Here is a 24,725-nt window from a genome sequence, read left to right as displayed (position 1 = left end):
AGAGATAGAGATAGAGATAGAGATAGAGATAGAGATAGAGATAGAGATAGAGATAGAGATAGAGATAGAGATAGAGATAGAGATAGAGATAGAGATAGAGATAGAGATAGAGATAGAGATAGAGATAGAGATAGAGATAGAGATAGAGATAGAGATAGAGATAGAGATAGAGATAGAGATAGAGATAGAGATAGAGATAGAGATAGAGATAGAGATAGAGATAGAGATAGAGATAGAGATAGAGATAGAGATAGAGATAGAGATAGAGATAGAGATAGAGATAGAGATAGAGATAGAGATAGAGATAGAGATAGAGATAGAGATAGAGATAGAGATAGAGATAGAGATAGAGATAGAGATAGAGATAGAGATAGAGATAGAGATAGAGATAGAGATAGAGATAGAGATAGAGATAGAGATAGAGATAGAGATAGAGATAGAGATAGAGATAGAGATAGAGATAGAGATAGAGATAGAGATAGAGATAGAGATAGAGATAGAGATAGAGATAGAGATAGAGATAGAGATAGAGATAGAGATAGAGATAGAGATAGAGATAGAGATAGAGATAGAGATAGAGATAGAGATAGAGATAGAGATAGAGATAGAGATAGAGATAGAGATAGAGATAGAGATAGAGATAGAGATAGAGATAGAGATAGAGATAGAGATAGAGATAGAGATAGAGATAGAGATAGAGATAGAGATAGAGATAGAGATAGAGATAGAGATAGAGATAGAGATAGAGATAGAGATAGAGATAGAGATAGAGATAGAGATAGAGATAGAGATAGAGATAGAGATAGAGATAGAGATAGAGATAGAGATAGAGATAGAGATAGAGATAGAGATATAGATATAGATATAGATATAGATATAGATATAGATATAGATATAGATATAGATATAGATATAGATATAGATATAGATATAGATATAGATATAGATATAGATATAGATATAGATATAGATATAGATATAGATATAGATATAGATATAGATATAGATATAGATATAGATATAGATATAGATATAGATATATATATATATATATATATATATATATATATATATATATATATATATATATATATATATATATAGTGTCATTTAGTTCCAACAGAACTTTTCAATGTTATTAGTATATTTCTAGCACGGAATATATTATTGATCAAAGTGATCTATTCCCTATGCAAAGTGTTTTAGAATTCCTTTTGTTCTGAGACAACGCTGTCTGCAACGATTAATATTCAGTGTACAAAATGAGACATCTGACACAATTGCAGCTTTAGATGATGAATATGTTATATCAAAAATAGTTTATGGTGTTCATGGCAGCCCTAACTAATGGAAACTTAACTGAACCACACTGTTGCAAACAAAGATATACATAAAAGTCCTTTGTTGCATTAGGTTTTACAATTATGAACTAATTTCGCAGCTAAGAAGAAAAACAAAGCCTGTAAGCGTTACTGATATTTCAACAGAATCCCTCCATTAATTTTATACAATAGATTTAGTATACATTTTCATCAACATTATACACATACTACCACAATATCTGTGGGTATTTTACTGAATGATTGATTTGTTTACATTTTGGTTTCAGTTCATGTGAGGCAGATCTGAGGCCTTGTAGACTGTGTGCAAGGGAGAAAGATTAAGTGGGCAAAGCTATATTGGTCGAGGAATTCGGACATCAGCTGGCAGGTGCAGAGACACACATGGATGAATGCTTACATGCTACACACAACGTTTGCACGGCACGGGTAACATTGTACGATCTTTTTCGTCCTCTAAGACTGACAAAAACAAAGTGAACAAAACGATCCGTCACTGTGCTCTGCTATAGTCAGTCTTCATGACCTTAAAAATAGAAGCAAACCCATTCAATTGATTTTGCAATTACCCATATATTGTATTATGTGGGTTTTAGTATCACAGTTTAACCATGTAGAAAATACATTTCATTGAAATTGTGATTAATTAGCAAGTATTGAGTTTGGATGTTCGTTCTTTGGGTTCATTTAAGACAATAAGGATTATTATTATTATTTTGCTTTGTACGTCCACCACTAAAGTCAAATGGCATAACTTCCAACTCACCTGTGACTGTCCTGACATTTTTTTTTTCTTCAATGGATAGATGCATGCAGGATGCAAACCAAATAAAGTAAACAATAAAGGCACCCACTTCATTCAAATGAATAATAAACCCAAGAAGATAATAGATTGTAGACATGTGAACAATTGTTGAGCTGCTGACATTTTCAGATGTTAGTGATCACACCATTTTAAAGTGATTTAACGACAGACATTTTAAACGGAGTTCACAGTTTCTATGAAATCAAATCAAAATAACAAAAACACTTCAATGGAGAATAAAATACATTTTGGTTGTAAATTTTCAAAGAGGCACAAGCTTAAGTGTAGGGAGATATTACCACAGTCAGATGAGCTCATAATTTATTTCAAGATACCACTTGGTATGCAGTCTGCACACAGGACATTAACAAGTGGCAACTCTGATTAGATCAAGAAGAATCAAAAGGATAATATAAAATGACATAATGCATTGCTTTTAAACACATGGCAAGTTAAAAGTGTATGAAAGGGACAAAAGTTCAAACATTTTAATGAGGTCAATTAAGTTTGAGCAACAGGTGTGCTTAACATTTGTAATGTAGTCAAATGCAGATGACAAAAACATGTTTCACAAGTTTCTTGTATTCAACTTTGCAGATTGCCAAAACTGTCTCAATCAAAATATATTGGATGTTTTTGTTGGATCTCAATTTACAACTAAAAATGACGTATTAAATCACTGATTATATTAATTCCATTCAAACAGAATAGGAAACCAGCAAAAGCTCGAGGAGAGAATGAATAGAAATTATTTCTTACCTTGGAAAACGACTTTAACATCGGAGGCAGCCGAGCCAAGAGCCAATGCCAGCCAACAAGTGACACTGAACCAAACTCGATAACTCGACCGGGTCGAGACAAGCAAGCCTTGAGAGCAACAGAGCTCCACCTAATTGCTTAGTATTTTTCTTTTGCCCCCAATGGCTGTGCTACACCGCCCCCCTGTGTTCAAGCCCTGGCACCTGAACTTCATAACAAAAACACCCAATTTAGAGCGTTCAACCAGGCGACCCTGCAGGTTTTTGGAATTGGATTAGATAACTTTTATTGGATAACTTTATTCATCCCATATTCGGGAAATTTCGTTGTCACAGTAGCAAGAGGGTGAGGATGCAGAAATAGGAAAGGCATTTTAGATATAAATAGATAGGTAATAAGTAAGTTAATGAATAAATACATGAATACATATATAAATAAATAAGCGTGTTGCTGAAATATATATATATATATATATATATATATATATATATATATATATATATATATATATATACACATATACACATACGTGTACATATATATATATATATATATATATATATATATATATATGTACATATATATATATATATATATATATATATATATGTACACGTATGTGTATATGTGTATATATATATATATATATACACATATATATATTTCAGCAACACGCTTATTTATTTATATATGTATTCATGTATTTTCATGTCCTTATATATACACATATATATATATATATATATATATATATATATATATATATATATATATATATATATATATATATATATACATACATACACATACATATATAAGCACATATATACATACACATACATATAAGCATATATATACATACATACACATAGATGTACATGCATGCATACGGTAGGTCTTAACACTCAGCCATTTGTTTTGTTAAAGAGCTGGACAACTCATAATGTGGGAGGAAACCATAGTATACCTGGAGAAAACCCATGCACACCGGGGGAGAACATGCAAACGCCACACAGGAGGACTGACTGGGATTTGAACCCAGGACCCCAGAACTGTGAGGCCGATGTGCTAACCACTCATCCGCCAGGCCATGTAACTCAGTGATGAAGATGGAAATAATATGGCGAAACATGTCAGGTAAATAAAAACGACCTACCATCAACTACAAATCAATGTCTCTGAAAAAGGAACAAAAAACAGTCAAACATAAAATAAAATAAATCTCGGTAATTAAGGGGTTTCCAGCAGGTATACATACTGACCTCTACTGCCCCCTGCTGACGGATTTTTGTTGCTAGGTTGGAAAACTTTTAATCCATGAATACCAAAAAATCTGTCAAGGTTTTGTTGGATTTGTTGTTTTCCCTCCCATTTTTATTAGTAGAGAAACCAAAGTATACTGTTTTTCCCCCAGGGTTAATCTATGACTTGTGTAGGGTTACTGTACATAACACTTACCCTTCTTCACTTGTGACATGTTCTTCCAGGGAGCTGCTGGGCCAATCGGACGGGGGGAGTTTCATGGAGTCAGTCAGCACAGTAGGGAAGTCTTCCCCAGTATGAAGAGGAATACCCTCATGGTGGAATTCTGCTTCCCGCTGACCAATTGATAGAATCTCCAGTTGCTCCTCCCGGTCTAAATGGGTGGGTTTAGGAGTTGGAAGTAGAGTTAGTGGCCTAACTTGGCATTTGTGTAGCTGTGTCTAAGACACCGTCATTCAGATGGGCTTCAATCAGTTCATATTGCGACGATAAATAAACCAACCGTTGTAAATGTCCAGCATGGCAGAGCATGATTCTGTGCCGAAGGAATTGTGGGCAATGCATTTAAATACACCAGAATCCTCTGGAAACGCTTCACTTATCACCAATGTACAGAGTTCCTCTGTGGGCAGCAACATAAAAAGATTTAAGTCATCAATTGTATCACATTTTCACTTAGATTTAATGTCCTAAGTATTAAACAGTCTCTCTGGAGTCTGGAAAAAGCGTTATTTATTTAAATGCTCTATGCTTATTTTACATAAACTAACACACACATTTTTATTTAAATAATGGTCAAAAGTGACATGGAGTCCCCCCCCTCTATATCTCAGCAATACATTCATTTCATCATTCAGTATTCAGGTATTTTTCAATTAACTTTTTTTGTAAATATTTTACATTTTTAATTAATTTTTCATCATCATATTTCGCATTAACGGAGTAACGTAATACGTAATATATCAACTTATAATTTAGCATTGGATAAATCGTCGTTTTCCAAAGGATACACAATGAAAAGTTAAAAAATAAAGATGTGTATAAGTCACATTGGAATATAAGTTGCAGTTTTGGTGAGGGCAACTTTATATTTTATCAGAAACCAAGAACAAACATACGTTAAAGCACAGGTTTCAAAGTGGTGGCCCGGGGGCCAAATCTGGCCCGCCGCATCATTTTGTGTGGCCCAGGAAAGTAAATCATGAGTGCCGACTTTCTGTTTTAGGATTAAATTAAAATGAAGAGTATAGATGTATATTACATTTCCTGATTTTCCCCCTTTTAAATCAATAATTGTAATTTTTTAATCCATTTTTTCTGTGTTTTTAGTTCAAAAATAAATTTGTAAAATCTAAAAATATATAAAAAAAGCTAAAATAAACATTGTTTTAGATCTATAAAAAACGGAATATTCAGGGCTTTTAATCCAGTTATTTTAATCCATTTATAAAAAATACTAATCTAAATATTAAATCTAAAATCGTCCGGCCCACATGAAACCGAAATGACGTTAATGCGGCCTGCGAACCAACCCGAGTCTGACACCCTTGCGTTAAAGTAACAATAGTAAAATGGAGAACAACAGGCTAAATAAGCATCGAATGAAGTTTTTCAATAACTAAAAAATCAACAAGGTAAAAGGGTGTTGGTGGTCAGAGAAGAGAAAGAAAAAAAAAGTCGAGCTGAGCATACCTCGCCAGTCAAAATATGAAAAAAAGTGGGACTTGTAGTCCATTAAACTACTAGCCCTTTAATATTGACAACAATAATGAAGTTTAATATCAAACCATATACTGACCTGGCACAGACGCAGAACTGGCCTCTAAGGAAGAAAAAAAACAGAAAGAAAGGGGGGTTTTGGAGTAAAAAAAAAAGATATGATAATACCATGATCTAGGTTTATAGCTTCATACATTTGAATGATAAAATTGTGCTCAGCCATTGCATTATTGTGTGTGCAATTTATAGCTAACTCTCCCTAAGAAATATTCTGATGTAGTATATTTTTATTATTATTATTTTACTGCTTGAAACATTCAGTGATTAACACTTACTTTTGCGCAGTATCCTGAAGTCGTCAGAATCCAAAATTTGCTCATCCTCTCTGTACCATGTGATCTGCAGTGGAGGAGACCCCCTGACTCGACACTCCAGGACCACCAACTGGCCCTTCAGTGCACACACGTCGTTGAGGCACTGCAGAATGGGATGATGGTGATCACAGTCAGCAAAAAATGAACACAAAAACGTCCATTTGCATAATATGTACAAATCAGTTGAATATATTGTACCTTGACAAATGTAGCAGCAACTTCACTTCCTGAAAGTTCAGTGCTGACGGGACTCTCAGTCTAGAAAACATCATACAGAGTATTTAGTGATGAATGTGCCATTTTATTTATTTAATTTCCAAACACCCAGTGAGGGCTAACACAAGGCTGTGTCTGCAGGCTGGAGTGTCTTGATACGTGGGTTGTGGACGATGAAGATGAGCAGGACGAGAGCTCTCTGGTGAACGATACAGAGGAGGATGAAGCGATGGTCAGAGACATGGAACTGCTCTTCTTCTGCGCCATCTGGACGCTACAGAGAAACACATGCAAAGGGAAATGAATCATACGACAAATACTGATCATTTAGTGACCTGAACAACCCAAACATTCATTCATTTTCCGAACAGCTTATCCTCACAAGGGTAATGGGGGTTTGCTGGAGCCTATCCCAGCTAACTATGGGCAGCCAATCGCAGGGCATAAGAAGACGGGGTACACGGTCGATTGTTTGCCGGTCTTTTGGTCGCCCGGAAGGTTATTGATAATTACCATTTAAATCGTTGCTCAAGTTCCCTAAATACAAACTGTGAATTACTATTGAGTCATACTTAATGCCCTATTAATTATAAGGCTAAAGAAGAGCTCCAAATTTCCCATACTTTTAATGTGTTTTGTTGGAGAACTTGTTAAAACCCTGACTGATGTAGCTTCTTAAAGGGACAACGCATGTACATACAAACTCTTTCTTCTACACTCACACGTCGGCTCAGTGAAACTGCTCATGGCCATTGTTGGCTTTTATTGATGCGTAGACAGTGTTGTTTTACCTTGTTTTGTCGCCGGTCTTTTGGTCGTCGGTCTTTTGGTTGCCAGTCTTTTGGTTGCCCGTTGTCGCGGTCCAGGCGACCAAAAGACCGGCGACCAATCGACCGCACACGATAAGACGGACAACCATACACGCTCACACTCATACCTAGGGGCAATTTTGAGTGTTTAACCATGTTTTGGGGAAGTGGGAGGAAAACGGAGTACCCGGAGAAAACCCACGCAAGGAGAACATGCAAACTCCACACAGTGAGGACCGACCTGGGATGGAATTCTCGACCCCAGAAGTGTGAGGCCGACACCCTAGCAATATTGTGCAACTTACTGGGCCATGTTTCAGGCGTTCCAGGAGGCACTAACAGTGTGAGTTGTACTTTCTGGAAAACAAACAAACAAACAAACAAACAAAATAAAACAAGAAAAACTGTGAACCGAGAAATGAACTATATATTATCTTTTCAAAGGAACGCTACTGGTTATTGAAGCCAAATATCCGCTGATAAGGTCTTTCACACCAAAAAGAGTGAGCATGATTCTGTCCTGTAAACCCTGAAGGCAACTGACAGACAACACTGAGGGTCAGGTTTCTAAGCTAAATTAAACTGTGACCTCCCAGGCAAAGCAGAGCCGAGGTAAATCTCTCATAATAATGTTTGGTACTCAATCTACCGTCGCATACCACAATCACAGTTTGTAGTCAAGGAAACCTTAAATATAAAAACGTAACATGGGTATCATACGGAGGAGTTCACACTCAATATGTCTCTAATAACATAAAAAGAGGGGCTTATAAAAATGCAATACATCATGCTAAAGAAAAAAAAAAACATTGATTAAACTGCTTTACTGAAATAGGCAGAAAATAGCATGAGAAATAAATCATACCAGTTGCTTCCTAATATGCAAAATATGTGTTCTACTCCTTTCAATTTTGAAAGTATAATCAACAATTACATAATTTTAATCTGTAAGACATAAAACATATTTTTTTTAACTGGAAGATAAAAAGCTAGATTTCAATTATAGGAAACAGTTTTACAATTATCTATACTGCAAAACTGTAGACAGTACGCACGTACAGTATATATGATCTCTAAAACATAAAAGCTGTGTTTGTCCCAATGTAAGCTTCACAAAAACTTTTGCTGTCAAACTTACTAAATTTACTTTAAGGAAGCCTATCACAGTGTAATTCCAGCCTACATCCAGCACAGGCACCACTGGACAGGGGACACATTTAGAAGCACATTTGGCACGTCTTTTTTTATTACATAAGTGTGATGATCACAAATAAAAACGACCCTTGCACTTGGATTTGGCCTGCATTTGAAGTCTATATAGTGTTTTGGTGTTATACAAGTTTGACTTACCACTATTTCACTGGTGGTGATTCTGAAGTATTCTCGTGACTTTTGTTCTATAGTCAGTGAAAATATCTTTTCGATAACTATACTTAACATTTTAATGCATGTCTGGTACAATTTAGCAGTATTTGACTACAACCCTGAAGTCAGCTGAAATAACAAAAAAAAATTTCACCACTAATTTATTAGAAAAATTAATTATTTTGCATGTTTGATGTAAGAAATTTGCTTTTCAGCAAGCCATCAACATATCAAATATGCTTTGCCCTCTTAAGTAATATTCTGGAAGATGACTTCTATCTAAATAAATCACATATTCACAAGCATCACATTTAAATAAATTATAATGTACTGCATCACTTGGACTGATTACGCGCCAATTGCTAGGAACAAATTGGAAAACTATTTCCTCTCACATTCGCATGCGTGGACAATTAAAAGTCCTTAATTAAACTAACATGCATGGTTGGGGAAGAAGGCTGAAGTAACCAAAAGCATCAACATACAAAGTAGAACAGGAAGGCCACAGTTGAGATTCAAACCTGATAACTCGTAGACAATTCCAATTCAATGTTCCGCAAAAATGTTGTTTTACTGGAGATAAAAATATTTTACATTCTCACTGTTGCATCACTGCAAAATGCAAAACCCTCCACTCTTAATTCCCCCAAGCACCGCAACTCGTCAACTGGGGAGGACGGATTTAGCCGGCATCCAGTCACCTGATCCTCGCCAATCACATGTGAGCGTCAACCACTGTGTCGTAAAAGCATGTTGAGCTTTGCACTGCTAAGTGTTAACAACATATGAGTTAAATGTTCTACACATGACACCCCAAAAATGACTGGATACACACTTGATACCACTATGATGCACATATTCAATTGTAACTACTCATTGTCTTGGGGGCCTCAGATAGACTCTTCTCCACTCATTGTCTAGCGTCACCGCGGGTTAATAATTGTGTATTTACCCAAGAGGAAGTGCCAGTAATCCAAAATGTCCACTGCTACTTTTTGATTGTGGAGCTGCCAGTCATAGCTTGGGGGCTAAGGGGAGCTGACTTTATCATGCAAAAAGTCAGAAATGTTTAAGTATGTGTGAGAGGTGTGTGTATGAGGGCTTGAAATTGGGTTTAACAGGTACCTGAGGCTAGCAGAGAGAGGGGGCAGTTTAGGGTGTTCTGTCAAGGCATATTTAGTGCATGGCATCCTAAAGAAGAAAACACTCATCTGGAAGTTTCAAACCGGGCTCACGGCTGTTGTGACAAGATTGAACTTTGACACTGGTTGAAAAGAGGGCAAAAGAGAACAGAACTTGAATTCTACTCACTGCTGTTTATCTTTACAACATTGTTTTTTCACTTTTTTTGTCCACACCAAGTGCAGACTTGACATAAGAAGGTAACCTAGAAAATTACCCACAGCGCCGAAATAAAGGGTGACTTGAGAGGTGGTTGATCTCGGTCCATCGCAACAACTCAGAAGGAAATCTGTCGTAGAGACTGCAATGACAAGGCAGGATTTAAGACTTACTCTCAAGGGAAACTCCTACATGCTATTTAAGAGATTTTAAAGGAAATAAAAAACTTCTGACAAGCATTAAAGACAATTGAAGTACCACATTATATCCACAAAATGCTCAGAAATGAATTTAATTCAAAGTTTATTGTCTTGTTCCACCACTTTGCATGCAAACATATGTTAGCATGCAATTATTACCTCCAACAATCATAAATCCAGTGCAAAAAGAAAGAAAGAAATCTTGAAAATGGATCATAGAAATACAAGTTTAAACACAAGTTATCTTTTTACAAAATATTACATTTCAATTGCCGCTCGTAATTAAGATACACTTACAAACACTGTTGTTTTTATCCTGGAAACACATTTAGGTCCATATTGTCTGTTTTCAACTTTAAATGACATTGTTATACTGTACGTATAATTAAAAAAAATCAGTTCTTCACGTCGGCACCCTCTCTTGACACATTTAACCAACAATCAAAGTCTTTCCAGAGCCACCAACTACTTACTCATTCCATATTTTTTGTCTTGTTTAGTCTGCTCAGACTCCCATAAAACTTTGGCAAGAAGAGAGAATCCTCCAGTAAGTTAAATCTAACAACTACAACTTCAGCCTTGTTAAGTGGCTAATGCTTGTTTTAGAATGTGACTGTCTTTTTAGTGCAACTATACTTTAAATGCAACATTCAAAAAGGTAGGTCCAACAATACATTAACTATCTCAAATCAATCCTAAACTCCTCTCAAACGGTACTGTAGTGCAGCAACATGACTGCATTTAGTGACACGACCAGAAACTAATTTGATGCAGATTCAGGGTTCTTCAGGAAAGGGAACGAACAACACTTGGGAACAAAGATTAGAGGAATGCGAACTTGAGGAAGATCAAAGAGGAACGCAGGGAAAGGGAATGGAATGTAGCAAGGGGGAAAAAAAAGCTTGACAAAAGACTTTGGTGAGCAGCATGCAGCGCATCATGGGCTCACTAAGTTAAGGTGTAGGCAGAAATGTGCAGGGGTGTAATTGGTAAGACAGCATGCCTGAGATGAAACACCAGGGAAATTTGCGATTATTGCAACAGGGAATTACGGGTAGTTGATTGAACATTTATTTATCCGGCAAAAGGTTCATGTAGTAGTAAACATTTTTTTAACGATTGCATTCCTATAAGAATGAAAATTATTGGCATACTACTAATAGGAGAATTACATAATATGTGAGGCAAAAGTAGTATGCTAAGTATTACATGAACCTTTAGCTGAATATTAATGATATGGAATACATGCTAAGACAGCTTTTTAAAGTGGTCTATGCATTTATCAATTTATCATTAGCTGTTATTTAAAGGCAGCATGTTCACTTGTGTAACAAAGTGTACATATTGTGCAGTACTGTGTACACTAGTACATCAACGTTTGACACCACAAAACTTAATACTGGTATGTTGGGGATCTTTTGGAATGTTTTAGCATAAAGCGGGAATTTACTCTAAAAGTTGTATACTACTGCAGAAACTATTTTTTCCAGTTAAAATGTCACCTGACAGAAGAAGCTTCAATATAAATCCATAAAATGTACAAAATACTAGCACATTAGGGGAATAAAAAATCCAAACTGATTTTGATCAGCTGATTAAGCTGATTTTATTTTTAGGTAAAATAATACTGTTCATGTGAACCTGACTTCCTGAAAAATGTCATTTTTTGACACTCCATCGAAATCACAGTTTAAATGGGAGTAAATTTCTTATTTAAAACTTACTTGCCAAAGTCACCTATTTTAGAGCGGTCTTCATATTTATCACTCAAACAAAACAACGTATGACATTCGTTTAGTCATATATACACCTTATACCAAATAAAGTGTATCTTACATCTCTGCAACTCAAACATACAATTCCTGGATATGTTGCTCATCTTACACAGTCAATGATGTGTATGTTTCAAGCATTGGGCTATATTACTAGGAACATAATTAGGAGTCAATTGTCCACCCTGTTCACTTCTGTGAAGGGACCCAGTTTTAAAGAGCAAACTGGGATATCGTTCCAGATTTTCCACCTTTTACTTCACTCCATAGGTATTGTTTTTAGAAGCACTGAGGCATTGCCACAAAACAATGGATAATCCAGTAAGAAACTGACTGATCTAGACAAAAGGAAAAGAATGCAGATCAACTGCAGTTTGGACGGGCAAGTAAAAACAAAATCCAGTGAATGTGATGGATTGAAGCTTTAGATGTTGACAACAGCATCTCCAAAACAACGTCAGTGTGCTGCTACCTGTGACAAGATCTCACTGGGCAGCACTTCCTGGCCTAATTTCTCATTCAGGAAGTTAAAAAAAAACAATAGCGTGAACATCTGTGATGATGAAGGCCTTCACATACAGTTGATCTTGGTGCCACACATCCAGTTCATTACCAATTGAAGAGAGAATTCTGACCTAAAGTCATAAAGTAAATCTGACTGCTGCCTCCTGACTGCACTGATGCGAAGAAGACCTACAAGAGAAAAGAATTATATGGATTAACCAGCACAAATTAGTTTTTCCCAAAAGTTGCTTCTTAGTTCGTTTAAAAAAGTTTCATTGAGAAAGTTTGTCGAATGTGTACCAGGTTTCTTTTACCCTGCACACAATAAGCCTGGCGGGCCGCTAGGCTTTCCCCCCAAAAAGGCTGAAAAGTATACATATTTTATCTGCGGCTATAGAACATTTTAAAAAGAAATGGCAACAGTTTATGGTCGACGTGAACAAACTTGTGTCGGCGCAATGCCATTGCACTGAATTACATTGTATTTTTGATGGTTTGCTAAAACTGTATTTCAAAACTGCCTTTTTTAAGTATTGTAAATGAATGGCTTATAATAACACATAACTTTTTTGTTTTGCTCAAAACATGTTGCACCACCAGTAGTGACTCTATGACCAGGATTTGCAAGTTTTCATGGGAAATCGATGGTGTAATGATATACCTTGTCATTTCTTTCACACAAGAATTTGAGTTTCTGGGCCCTTTTGTGCATGAAAACTCCCTCCAGGTTTCCTGTGATGGCAGACCTGAGCTCGATGGCCTTCTCTCCCCATCCCATCACTTGATTGGATTGAAGGTAAGCTGCACAAAAGATAAGAAGGACAGTAAATGTATAGGATGAGAAAGGTGAGACTGTGCAAATATGCACTTACATACAGGTTGCTGTTATGATAGGTTAAGCTAATCATTCTACATTTGTGTTGCTGAGGATTTTTTTTTTTAATTAAACCCAAACTTTCAGGAACCATGTTGTTCTCAGAGGTTCCACTGTACAGTGGTAGCTCAAGATACGAGCTTAATTCGTTCCGGGACTGAGCTCGTATGTCGATTTTCTCGTAACTCAAACAAACGTTTCCCATTGAAATGAACTAGAAAACAAATTAATTCGTTCCAACCCTCTGAAAAAACACCAAAAACAGGATATTGGATTGGAAAAAATGTTTTATTTGTTCTAATTCGCCATCTATTGACAAAGTAACACATAACTATTGGTTTAATATTACTAAAATGTGTTAAATAGAACTAAAATTAGACAGATTTCGCGGCGGGTAGAGAGATAGGGACAGAGAGGGAGGCGAGGGGGGAGACTTTTTGCACGGCAACACACTTGTAAAATAACAAACAAATTTAAAGGAACTTGGATTACGATGCAGACACACTCAAAAATAAATTTATATATATATATAACTCTCGTATTAACGATCGCCTCGGGACTAACGGGAAAAAAAACACTGAAAAAATGTAACGCTCTTCCCAGTGCTTGCAGAGACATTAGAAGAGGGAGTTGCGACCAGAGAGACATTATACGAGGGAGGTGCGGGGAGAGAGACAGTGCCCATGATGTTCTTATGAGCAGCATCTCGCATCCGCTGTCTGCTTGGATATCAAAATTTGTCTCGTATCTCAAGATAAATATTTGCCCGAAATTTTACTTGTATCTCGAATTGCTCGTATGTCGGGCCACTCGTATGTCGAGGTACCACTGTACTTTATAAATTTGAGCTAAATTATCAGTAGCTAGTAGTAGTAGCAGTAGTGGTAGCAGTAGTATGTTAAACAAATGGGGAGTTTCACACAGTACACAACCATTAAACACTAACAATTGTAAAGTAAAACCACAAATATTGAAGATTAAAATAATAACTTTCTAATCATCTTGAACTCTAAATCTCACCGACAGATGCGGGCATCTCTCCCCATTGCAACACCGTATCCTTGGTGATGCGGCCGTAGGTGTCAATGTAGACGCCTTCGTCTTCGTAGCAAACAAGAACCTCAGTTCCGGCACTGTTTGGCAAAATAATTATAGCGTGTGGATGGATGGAACCTTGGATCTGTCAAACACAGACATATACATTGGGAACTTTAATATATAGTTGATTTAAAAAGATAAAAATAGGAGAAAAAATATCACAACAAGTTTATATCACAATGAATGATTTCCTGATAGCAAATGGTCAGAAGAAATGATTTTTTCATAAATTGTAAAACATGTACATCTGCAGATATGGTATTTACTATTCATGTACACATGCCACATTAACTGTTTCTCTCATTTGGTGCTATCTCAGTACATGGTGTTTTAATGTGGTGTGGAGTGACTGTTTTCTTCCACTTTTTCGCCAGTAAATTGGGAAGACAAATGGCATTTTCAATTCTACTTGATTCATTTTCTATAAATATTTTTTTCATTCACTGGATTTGAAATAAACATACATTTTAGCCATTGTAACAATTATCAACAGAGTAAAAGAAAAAAAATACAAGATACAACCTGGAATAAGGTCAATAAATTCAAACTATATACAGTATGTGTACTAATGCATGGCAGATACAAGCGATTAGTATATTGTCAGTAGTTGTTTGTTACATTAAAAGACAAAAATGTTTGCCCACGTAGGCACTTTATAGCTTATGTCTTCATTAATAAAACAATACTTTTATTAAGAAATGATAATATATTCATTACTAAGCCCTACAGAGAAAAAAAAAAAGAAAGGTCAGTATTTTACAAAAATTAATTATAGTTAAATAACCATGCTATAGTCAATACAGATATACATTACCAGAGTGTGAGCCACCACAATCCTCAGCATTAGCACGGGCATCCACAAACGCAACGCAATCTTAATCCTTTGTCTTGGAATCAGCATGGTAACATTGTTCTCACAAACCATCCCAGGCGATACCATTGACTGTGTGTGAATTTTAATGTCAGCTACTTGGTGTGGGGGACTTACGCATTATGAGTGTTTGTGCAAGTGGCGGTGCTCAGGTGGGTGTGAATGGTTCTCAAAAGTCCATAAAGACAGTTAACAATTTCTACCTCCCTGTGTGTTTGAGTGAGCGCGCAAAAGCAAGAAAATTTAGGAGGAAAAAAGGAAATAGTGTGAAAGGTTGAGGCACCAGTGTGGTAGACGGCTGAAGAAAATTGTCTTAATGTACTAGAGGCACACATACAAGAAAAGGAGGACAGGAAGGGTGTATTTTTAGAGTGTATTTCTCTATCCTAATGTCCGACATCACCACTCTCCCCCATCCAACACTCATTACTGAAAGTAGCACAGGCTCGAGGTGATGGAGTATGAATGTGTGTCAGTGTCGCGTAACGATATTTAGAGAATTTTACATATATCATCGGCTGCCATTGACGGTGATTATATGGCACACAAAAATACAAGGTTTTTTAGATTAAGACTAGCCACCACAAATCTGACCACACATAGCAGTGCAAAAAACAATTATTGCTCTAATTGAAACAGAAGTTAAGTGATCCATCTGCGCATGGAAATGTAAAACGATTACATTCTGTTTAAGCTGAAGAACAAACAGTCTATAATTCTGTTTTTGAGGCCTGTTTTATTCTTGAAATGAACGAGAAATGCAAGTTTAAGGCAACAACCATTAGCATCTACTAGAGTACATGCTAGACGTCATAAGCAGATCTGCAGCAGCTTAATTTTATTTTATTGTGGGTATTATGTTTTTGCTCACAAACAGAAGTCAAGTTGTCAATGGCAAAAGCTAAAAAAAATATTGACACTCTTAAGTTTCTGGAATATCTGAGTTGGGAGACCACCGACTTTTAAAGGGTTAATTCACTAATTGTAGTGATATTGAATCTTTGTAAAAAGGTTTGGGAAGATCTTGTTAAACATAAGTGTTTGCTATTACAATGTGAAAGGCCACAGGCTATTTTTTTTATAGCGGTGGTGTTGTGTGAGATAAGCTAAGAGACGAAATAATAAATTCTCAACCTTTTAGCATACTAAATTAGTGACTGAACATTGTTTTAGGGTGCTGTTTTGTTAATGTGAGTATTAGACAGTGTATGTAGCAATATAAATTAGTATAACCTTTAAAAAAGTGTGTCAAGAAACTGAAATTGTGATTTCAGGGGCTATTTAAAGATTGCTCCAAAATGTATTGATATTATTGATCATTTTGTGCAATAAGCTCTTTGGGACCATGATGGAATTGCCAACAAAAGTAGTGAGTAGTTCTCTCGGAGTCTAAAAATGCTAAATTAAAACTAGGTATGAGAAAAACAAACAAAATTTAGCTGAAAACTCACCAAACTGAGTAAATCACATGACAAAACATGAAAGCTAAGAATTAAAAAAGACTAAAAGAAAGCAGGGAACTGAATCCAATAAAGTTGAACACCTGGTGAGGACACAAGTAGCTGAGGGAAGCTCATTGTTCGAGTCACATGGGCTGACAACAATACAGAAAGAGAATATACTTACGTGTGTGGGCAGGTAGAGGTCATATGGCGTACCAGAGTCTACATCAATTGCATGGAAACCAGACAAGGAACCATAGATGACCTTCAACCTTTGACCTTCCTCCACAGTCAGATCAACAAACAACGGCTTTTGGGATAAAGACCTGAAAGACTGAAGAGAAATGACAATTATGAGGACATGAATGGACACAGTGAACCAAACCAAAAGAGGTAATGCTTGGCCTTTTCGGAGCAAAGAAACAAAAGTAGCTCAGGCCACAACGGATGGAAAGAAATGGGGCATAACATCTCCCAGGAGATGAAGTTTCATAGCCTGAATAGAGCATATCTATCAAACGATGGCAGATGCACAAAAAAAAGCTTTGGCAACCTGGGCCTTGTTTCCCATGAGTATGAAATACAATATAAAATTACCAAAACATTACAAACCTTAAAAGCCATAAACTTATGGTAGGGTTTGGGCGCCCAGGCATAAACCTCCACTGCATTCTTCAAAGCTATTACGAGGAACTTGATCTTTTCATAGCGTACTGCACAAACAGACACAAATGCATGCCTTTATTATGAAAAACAAATAAATTAAAATTGTAACCCATGGAGTCCCTTCTAACTTGGCCTGGACTTAACGTCTTTTATTACTTACCCACTTTGTAGTGGATAGCACCTTCCAGATCCCCAACAGATGTCCAACCTTGTCTCTTTTCCACTTCTGGATCATTTCGGAGGATTTTATTTCTTAGCCAGGAAAGGTAGTACAGTCTCAGCTTGTTCTTTTTACCTTGATACAGTGAGATGACAGATATATGTTCAAAGGTTGCCTATTCACTTTTACATGTTTACCAGTTCAACCACAATAAACCAATGCTTGCCAATGTAGTTGAATCCAACAATTTCAAAAATACAACTGACAAACCTGAGATAGTAATGAGCACATTAAGTCCTTCGAGTACGTCCATTTGCTGAAACCTTCTTCTGCTAATAAGTGAATAAACCTTCCCCTGACCACTTCTGTCCAGCAGCCAGAGACCATTTTCTGTCCCCACCAACAAATTTACTCCTGTAAAGAAAACACAACAATATGCACCGCTGACGAAAATAAAAAAATAAATACAAAATACAATTGAACTGATTGGAAACGAACCAAAACAGTAGTTCTCCACATAATCACATTCAGAAAAAGAAAACAACCAACCCCAAAGTCCAGCACAAAGCACTTCAGTGGTGAATTTCTTCTTGTATTTACGGATCTCAGGACTTTCACTTTGTGGCCTAATATTAGTTGGGTTCACATTAACCACAGAGCCCTTCCTGTGGTTCTCTCTCTTGAGTGGCTCACCTTTACCGCATGCTGAAAATAGTTCAAACATTTCCCTTTGAGTACCTTATAACTGAAACTACTTTTAGTAAAGTTTTTGTATTTGTACATGTTCTTACTTGGGCTTTGTGGTGGTGAAGATATTGGGATCAATCTTGGATCGATCAAAGAGGAGAAAGAGGAAGATGAGTTTTTACTCCCAGGACTTCTAAACACCTGAAGGGAGAGATATAAAGAGAATATGTGTCATTTTGAGTTTCATCTCATTCGATTGTGCTTCTATAAACACTGATAAACAAACTCTGAAATAGTACTTCACAAGTATGTAATATAAATTTGGCCCTGATTGAGTCCTGGTATACATAAATTCTGGAAAACTGGAACCTGTGTGGCAAAATCTGTGTTCGTGTTCAGTTTTGTGACATTGGCATCATTAAAAGTATTGTAATTACATTACAAATGTTATGTCACGTTACATTAGGTATACTCACTGTGGGGGAACGAGGGGTTGTGGGTGATTGTGTGTAACTTTGTTCTCGCATTCGCTGCTGCTGGCTTAGTGCATTGCAAGAAGGACTTGTTGAAGATATTTTCTGTAAAAGGTCTGGCAGCATGTAGGTCTCACTTAATGCCATTTGAGTAATCTATGGAGCAAACAGAAAGGCTCAAGTTATATCTAAAATGATAATTCAAAATACCATAGCTGTAGCAAATTTACTAGGGATAATATCATAAAAAGAATTAATGCATGAGAGTGCTTTTAAGGACCTGATTAAGATTGTGATGAGGCTGCAGGACTATGCCATCTGGTATTTGTTTTAGGTACCTATTTCCCTTTTCATTGGGTAAGCCACAACTACAAAAAAATAGAAGGGATTCAAGCAGTTAGAGCACAACATGATCACAGTTTATCTAATGCATTTATAAAGGATTGATCATTTGGTAAAATCAAGATACTTAACACTAAACACATGAGTTGGTAAAATCAGACAGCAAAGGTATAAGAGTTTACATTAGCCCACAGTCTAATTTGTTCATTCTCTACTAATTTAAATTGAAGCTTTACAAACTATCATATTTCACCTATTCCTCTCTTCTTCATCACTACTCCCAAACTCATCACTGGAGGAGGAGTATTCTGTGGCCTTGTTGAACGGGCTCAGAACTGTCTTGACCTTCTGCATCATTGAGAGTGATAAAGCAAAGAAACAACAATAAAATAAAATAAATCAATTAGAAAGTTACAAGTTGATAAAATATGCAAATATAAGACATAGAAGCAGATTAAGAGAAAAAAATAGAACAGGGTGACCAGTGATCAGACCTGCAATGTATATGTAAAATAAAAAGAACATAATGAATCATAAAATAAAATGATATACACATTCTTTTTAACTTTAAATTTCCAAGTGTATTGTTTTTCCTCTCTACGTTTGGGTTGCTGTGTTTAAATAAGACAATGTGATAGTCTACAGAAACAATTTACACATTTAAGAATATCTTACATGTACAGGTCTGCCAGTGATGTCCTTCTGCTGCCGGCTGTGCTGCTGTACACGTGGTTGCATACGTGGACTCTCCAGCTTGAAGTGGTCTACCATTAAAAAAAAAACAATAAATCCGATGACTTTTGATATGAAGATATCATAATTCTGTAGCTTTAAAAGGAAAATTTCCTGATTGCAATATTCAATCTTAAATGGTTTTCTACACTGTATTCTTGATCTCTGCTCATAAAGGTAAAGAGAACATTTTGTAGTGAACGTAATCATTCATTTTTTTTGTACAATAATGGTTATTATTTTAAACTATCAATTATAAAAAGTAACTTCAGACTGACCTGGATGATTATTGCTGATAGACACCCCAAGAGTCACAGACCTCAAACCTTTATTTGTCATAAGAACAGGGCTGCCACTAGATGGTGAGAGAGACACGCTGATAAGATGAAGTGTAACATCAATAGCCATAATTTCCCGTGTATACATATTTGTGGGAAACCCTATTTCAGAATTAACCATTTTTTGTAATAATGTTAACAAGTGAAATAAAAAAAATAAAAATAAATAAAGCCTAAAGGTTTTTCTTGTCTTTTTTTTCTTAAAAAGACAATTTAGGTGAAACAATAGCCCAAGTTTGCAGTATTTTAAAAGTCAAACTTTACAAAAAATTCAAATACTCCCTGCATAATATGAGTGACCAGAGATCAACATTAATAAACAATGTCATAGTCACATTTAGAAATATTCAGTCGCTCTCACTGTAACTTTTCCAGTTTTTCAGTGATTTTTTTTGCAGCACCACTAAAGGGAGCTCTCGCATCACCAGTGCTATGTGAAAAATTTTAAAAATATAAAAAGATTCTTCTGCTACCTGGAAGCAGCCCTCTTGTGTGCTTTCACCAGTTCTCTGCAGTAGAACTTAGAGGTAGTTCGTTCAGGAACCTGTGAAATACCAATAATATTTTATTACATATACTGAAAGCAGTGCCTAAACAAACTATATTTTGAACAAGCACATTTTGTGTGGAAAGATTCCAATTGGGGATGGCTCACACAGGCAACGTTTAAGCAAAGTCAAAACTTAAGTTGTCTGTGCTGTTTAAATATTGCCTTTCCACCCCGAACAATTCGCTATTTAAATACTGATGATCGATCAGTCTCCTCAGTCATGAGGTGCTTTGCATTTTCAATTCAAGTTTGAGCTTAGAGGGCAGAGAGGCGAGTATAGAGTGATATAAAAAATATTGAATGATAATAAGTTTGATGTGCATTTAATTATGAAAAATTGGAATGCATCAGTGTCTGTCTTACAAGACAGCGAAGGAAGCTAAAGTTTAAATGCAAGCTTTCTATTTCCTGTCCACACACCCATACATGCACCAATACACACACACACACACACATTGGTGTCAGGTTACGGCATGTGGTACTGTTTTCAACGCCAAACTGCAATCACGGGAGAGATTGAGTTATTAACTGCTCTATTGACTCCATATGGCCTCCTGCTAGTTCAACAACATAACATTAGCAAATAGACAGCTCTATTGCCGGTGCTGTTGCTGTTGTAGTTATGAGTTGTCCAATTAAATCCATATGCTGTTGTTAGTAAATACACCTAATGGTGTATTTTGTTAGGAAGTAGCGAGATAGCAGGTCTATTAGACGGAGAACAGTGGAGAGAAAAAGTGTGAAGCGTGTATTTGACTCATAGACGTTCGTTTGTAAACAGTTAGGAAAGGCATAAAAGGTCTCCTGCCATCCAAGGCACTTTTGCAAGCTTCAAACACTCACTCATGCCAACCTCATGCTGGTGGACACAGGATGCTTAGCACACACAAAAAGACAAAACTATGTGAAAGTTTACATCCCAGCCACAAAGACTTCCTTCTAGTATTGGAAATTTGCCAGCTACATGGTTACAAACACAATAAACCTGGCCTTGCATATGACTTTAATTACAAACTATGTTCAGGGTGCCAACTGTGTGAGATAAAATAAATAAACGTGTGTGTGTGTGTATGCATGTTACTTTATTTATTTATTCATTCACCCAAACCTGAATTAATTAAGTGCTTATTTCAGTGATAATGATCAGAAATCTATTTTTAAAAATAATGATAAAAAAACAGAAGAGAAACCCTACCTTGGGTGGTGTCTCAGAGTCCCAGAAGACATCATCAGAGGGCAACACAGGTGTGAAAGGGGACAAAGCAGAGACAGCCATATCTGACATAGAGCTGCTGTGAGACGCTACTCGACTTGAGCGCAAATTTGCATTCTGGGGGAGAAAAACAAACAAACAAAATAACATTGGGTGAATTAATAGAAAAACCGATGTCTTGTAAACTTAAGAACTGGGGAAAAAATCTCTGAAAATAAAACAAAAACTTTTTTTTTAAATAGAAAAATGCATTGCAGGGATAGTTTTGATTATATTAAGGGTTCCAATATAATTAAGTTGATGTTCATGACATAAGTGTAAAATACCTGGTAGATGTGAGCTCTTTGCATGGCTGGGGTACAAGGACTAGAACTGCTACCAGAGCCTAACTTTGACTGCATCTCACTGGGAAGTCCAGCAGCTAGAAGCATCTTGGCTAAATTTGAATCCTGGTCCATCTAAAACGTGAAGCAGATTGTAGTTGTAAGTGTGTGGTTATAAATAAGTCTATTCTGGAGTCCTATAATAGAATAAAAATTCAGAGAAGTCAAGAACATCTGTATTCATTCATTCATTTCGAATGAGGGCTCCAAGCCTCCAAGTCCTTAGATTTGTATGCCCAGCAGTAAGTTAGCCTGCAAGATATATAGTTTTATCCATCGCCATCGTGAAATATTCCCAATGTAGGACCTGAGATTTTTTTCCCCTGAAACTTTTGTTTTGCTTCAGAAAAGATACAAGCTGCGCCATGCTCCGCACAGCCTCCTGCTATGAAATACAGCGTTAAATACTACATCGTCTATTTTGTGCAGTCATTATCTACTGGATATCTTTTACACTAACACAATGTGGCCATGGTGGGTCAACCAAAGTGGGTCTCAAACAGAGTTATTCAAGTCATTTGGGCAAAGATCTTCAATTTTCAATCTCGCAATAGATCTCAAACCCCCAAACGACACATTGTCAGTTTTTTCCAATATCGTTTGGTCGTACCCAGCAGTCAACCTAACCATATTTTACCAAATAATTTCACTAATTTTCTTCCCAAGCATGAATCAGAAAGATTGAGGGTGGGCAGAGTAGGTGGAAACAGGAGCATCAAAAGAGAAGTTGAGAGACTTGCGCACACAGAAGGACACAACCAAGGACAGGCAGACTGTAACACAAGGCAGGGAATGGCTGTGATAAAAAGGTGTTGATAGCCAAGGAACACAGGGCTTTACCACTGAGCGCTGGCAGTTTGCGGGGCAGCTGGACAAGGAAGCAGCAGTGGTAGCGGCAGGAGAGCCTTTGCTCCCGCTGTTAGCCATTAGCTTTTGGACAGATGCCTCTGGCTTTTCTCTTTGCTTCTCCTGGTCCCTCTCTCTTTCTCTGTGTCTGTGGTCATGCTGCAGGGAGAGGAGCTGCGTTTGGTCTTTAGGCAGGGTGCGGTGGGATCTCCTGCCTGATGAGGGCTGCTGATGCTGGCTCAGTGGCTGGGATTTGGCTGGTGACTGAAGATGAGGCTGCAAATGCTTGTCTTTAAGCTGAAGCAGCTGGTTTGGAGCCACAGCTCTCTGTGCAGCAAACATGGAAAGCACACGTAGAAAGAGCCAGGAAGCGACTAATGAAGCATCATTTCGGAACATTATGAGGGACTCTATCACCCCATTTGCTTTATCAGCAGTATATCATTTTTTTTAAAACAATTTCTAATTCTGTTCTACAATGGTCAGATACACTTATGCTCATGTCAACTTCTGAAAATATTACGATGATCATCCAAAATATTTTAAACCCTTGAATAAGAATGTATTATACCTGACATATTATGGTATGGCATTACACGACACAACACTTTTATGATTTTTTTTTTATGTATCATCCACTCCTAACAGACTAGTGGGGCATGCTGCTGTAATGTTGACAATAATAGCAACATATTAAAAGAAATACTTGACAGGAAAACTAAATTGTAAAAAGAAGAGGGTTGCCTACTGTGATGCCAGAGGGAGGCTAACAGTGAGAAAACAAGGAAAGGAAGAGAAGACATGCAGCAAGGAGTCGAGACAGAAAGGGCTCTAAAACAAAATGAAACGCCTGCTGTGATAAACATTGGCTTTAAAGCTTGTCAAGATCTAAAATTCCACTGTGCATGTCACGGCCTTCTTTCACAGTTTTAACAGGAGTCCGACGCAAACACAGAAATTCTAAACTAAGCCCTCTCTCACCGCTTGACATCAAAATGATGAACATAGACTGTACTACCAAAGGTCTAAAAATGCATGGCTGAACTAAATTCTTTTTTTTCTAAATTAACAACTGCTCATAGGAGCATGCTGTATTATTTCCCCATTTTGATCTCACTGACTCTGATTCCTGTAGCCTAGGGACAGACACATACATGCACATAGCAACTGTCTCTTGTATATTTTAAATGTAAAATAAATGTGCCACATTCAAATGGAAGTTGAACTCCATTTCCTTGCTCACGACTGTCTTCACTGGTCATTGCGTTGTACACACAAAAGTGGATTGCAGGCAATCACTGACTCTATCTCGTGCGTATGTAAAAAACATCGAAAGTCTTGAAAATGACTGACCTGCTCTGAGTCCACAGGTCTTATAAACACATCAGCCTTCCATTGGTTATCTGCATAGTCCTGTTTTAGACAAAGGAATACAAAAAAGCCATAAAACTGTGTTGGCTTTTATCTCAGGACAGTCACTTATCATGGGGATTACAATTACTTTTTGCTAATAATATTATGAATTTGGGAGGCTGACGTGCACTAAATACTAATGATAAATACAGTAGCAATAAACAGAATTA

At 36.7% G+C, this 24,725-nt stretch overlaps 2 protein-coding genes across 4 annotated transcripts in view; both read right to left on the bottom strand.

The window, feature by feature from the left end:
* Positions 1–3,034: 3,034 nt before the first annotated feature.
* Positions 3,035–10,254, bottom strand: LOC144082660 (uncharacterized). The gene is made up of 10 exons (XM_077609944.1): positions 10,250–10,254; positions 10,050–10,133; positions 9,776–9,841; positions 6,585–6,750; positions 6,459–6,518; positions 6,222–6,363; positions 5,966–5,989; positions 4,670–4,789; positions 4,363–4,540; positions 3,035–3,107 (listed from the first exon to the last, which is right to left on the bottom strand). Exons 1-10 carry the CDS (start codon positions 10,252–10,254, stop codon positions 3,035–3,037), a joined length of 918 nt encoding a protein of 305 aa, XP_077466070.1.
* Positions 10,255–10,277: 23 nt separating this feature from the next.
* Positions 10,278–24,725, bottom strand: part of LOC144082330 (mitogen-activated protein kinase kinase kinase kinase 4-like) — a 29,049-nt gene continuing 14,601 nt past the window's right edge. Inside the window, exons 15-33 of one of the 3 annotated variants that reach the window (XM_077609401.1) lie at positions 24,496–24,555; positions 23,137–23,469; positions 22,240–22,371; positions 21,896–22,030; positions 20,624–20,694; positions 20,091–20,167; positions 19,756–19,844; positions 19,334–19,428; positions 19,019–19,106; positions 18,742–18,894; positions 18,370–18,466; positions 18,128–18,283; positions 17,849–17,992; positions 17,579–17,713; positions 17,365–17,465; positions 16,937–17,086; positions 14,362–14,521; positions 13,129–13,268; positions 10,278–12,656 (exon numbers count right to left, since the gene is read on the bottom strand). In XM_077609401.1, coding sequence (XP_077465527.1) covers positions 12,573–12,656; positions 13,129–13,268; positions 14,362–14,521; positions 16,937–17,086; positions 17,365–17,465; positions 17,579–17,713; positions 17,849–17,992; positions 18,128–18,283; positions 18,370–18,466; positions 18,742–18,894; positions 19,019–19,106; positions 19,334–19,428; positions 19,756–19,844; positions 20,091–20,167; positions 20,624–20,694; positions 21,896–22,030; positions 22,240–22,371; positions 23,137–23,469; positions 24,496–24,555 — 2,400 coding nt within the window. In that variant the 3' untranslated portion in view covers positions 10,278–12,572. The remainder of the gene's footprint in view (positions 12,657–13,128; positions 13,269–14,361; positions 14,522–16,936; positions 17,087–17,364; positions 17,466–17,578; positions 17,714–17,848; positions 17,993–18,127; positions 18,284–18,369; positions 18,467–18,741; positions 18,895–19,018; positions 19,107–19,333; positions 19,429–19,755; positions 19,845–20,090; positions 20,168–20,623; positions 20,695–21,895; positions 22,031–22,239; positions 22,372–23,136; positions 23,470–24,495; positions 24,556–24,725) is intronic. The other 2 variants (XM_077609402.1, XM_077609404.1) reach the window with 2 other exon arrangements.

This window comes from Stigmatopora argus, chromosome 9 (genome assembly GCF_051989625.1).
Source record: "Stigmatopora argus isolate UIUO_Sarg chromosome 9, RoL_Sarg_1.0, whole genome shotgun sequence".
NCBI lineage: Eukaryota > Metazoa > Chordata > Actinopteri > Syngnathiformes > Syngnathidae > Stigmatopora > Stigmatopora argus.
The sequence above is the reverse complement of the archived record's forward strand: the minus strand, read 5'-3'. Positions and strand labels throughout refer to the sequence as shown.

What these genes read in the sequence shown, in the direction of transcription:
- LOC144082660 (XM_077609944.1), bottom strand. An exon ending in CTTCAGGATACTGCGCAAAA is followed by an intron (nt 5,990 to 6,221) that starts GTAAGTGTTAAT and finishes TTTCTTCCTTAG; the next exon opens with AGGCCAGTTCTGCGTCTGTG. An exon ending in CATGTCACAAGTGAAGAAGG is followed by an intron (nt 3,108 to 4,362) that starts GTAAGTGTTATG and finishes TATGAAGTTCAG; the next exon opens with GTGCCAGGGCTTGAACACAG.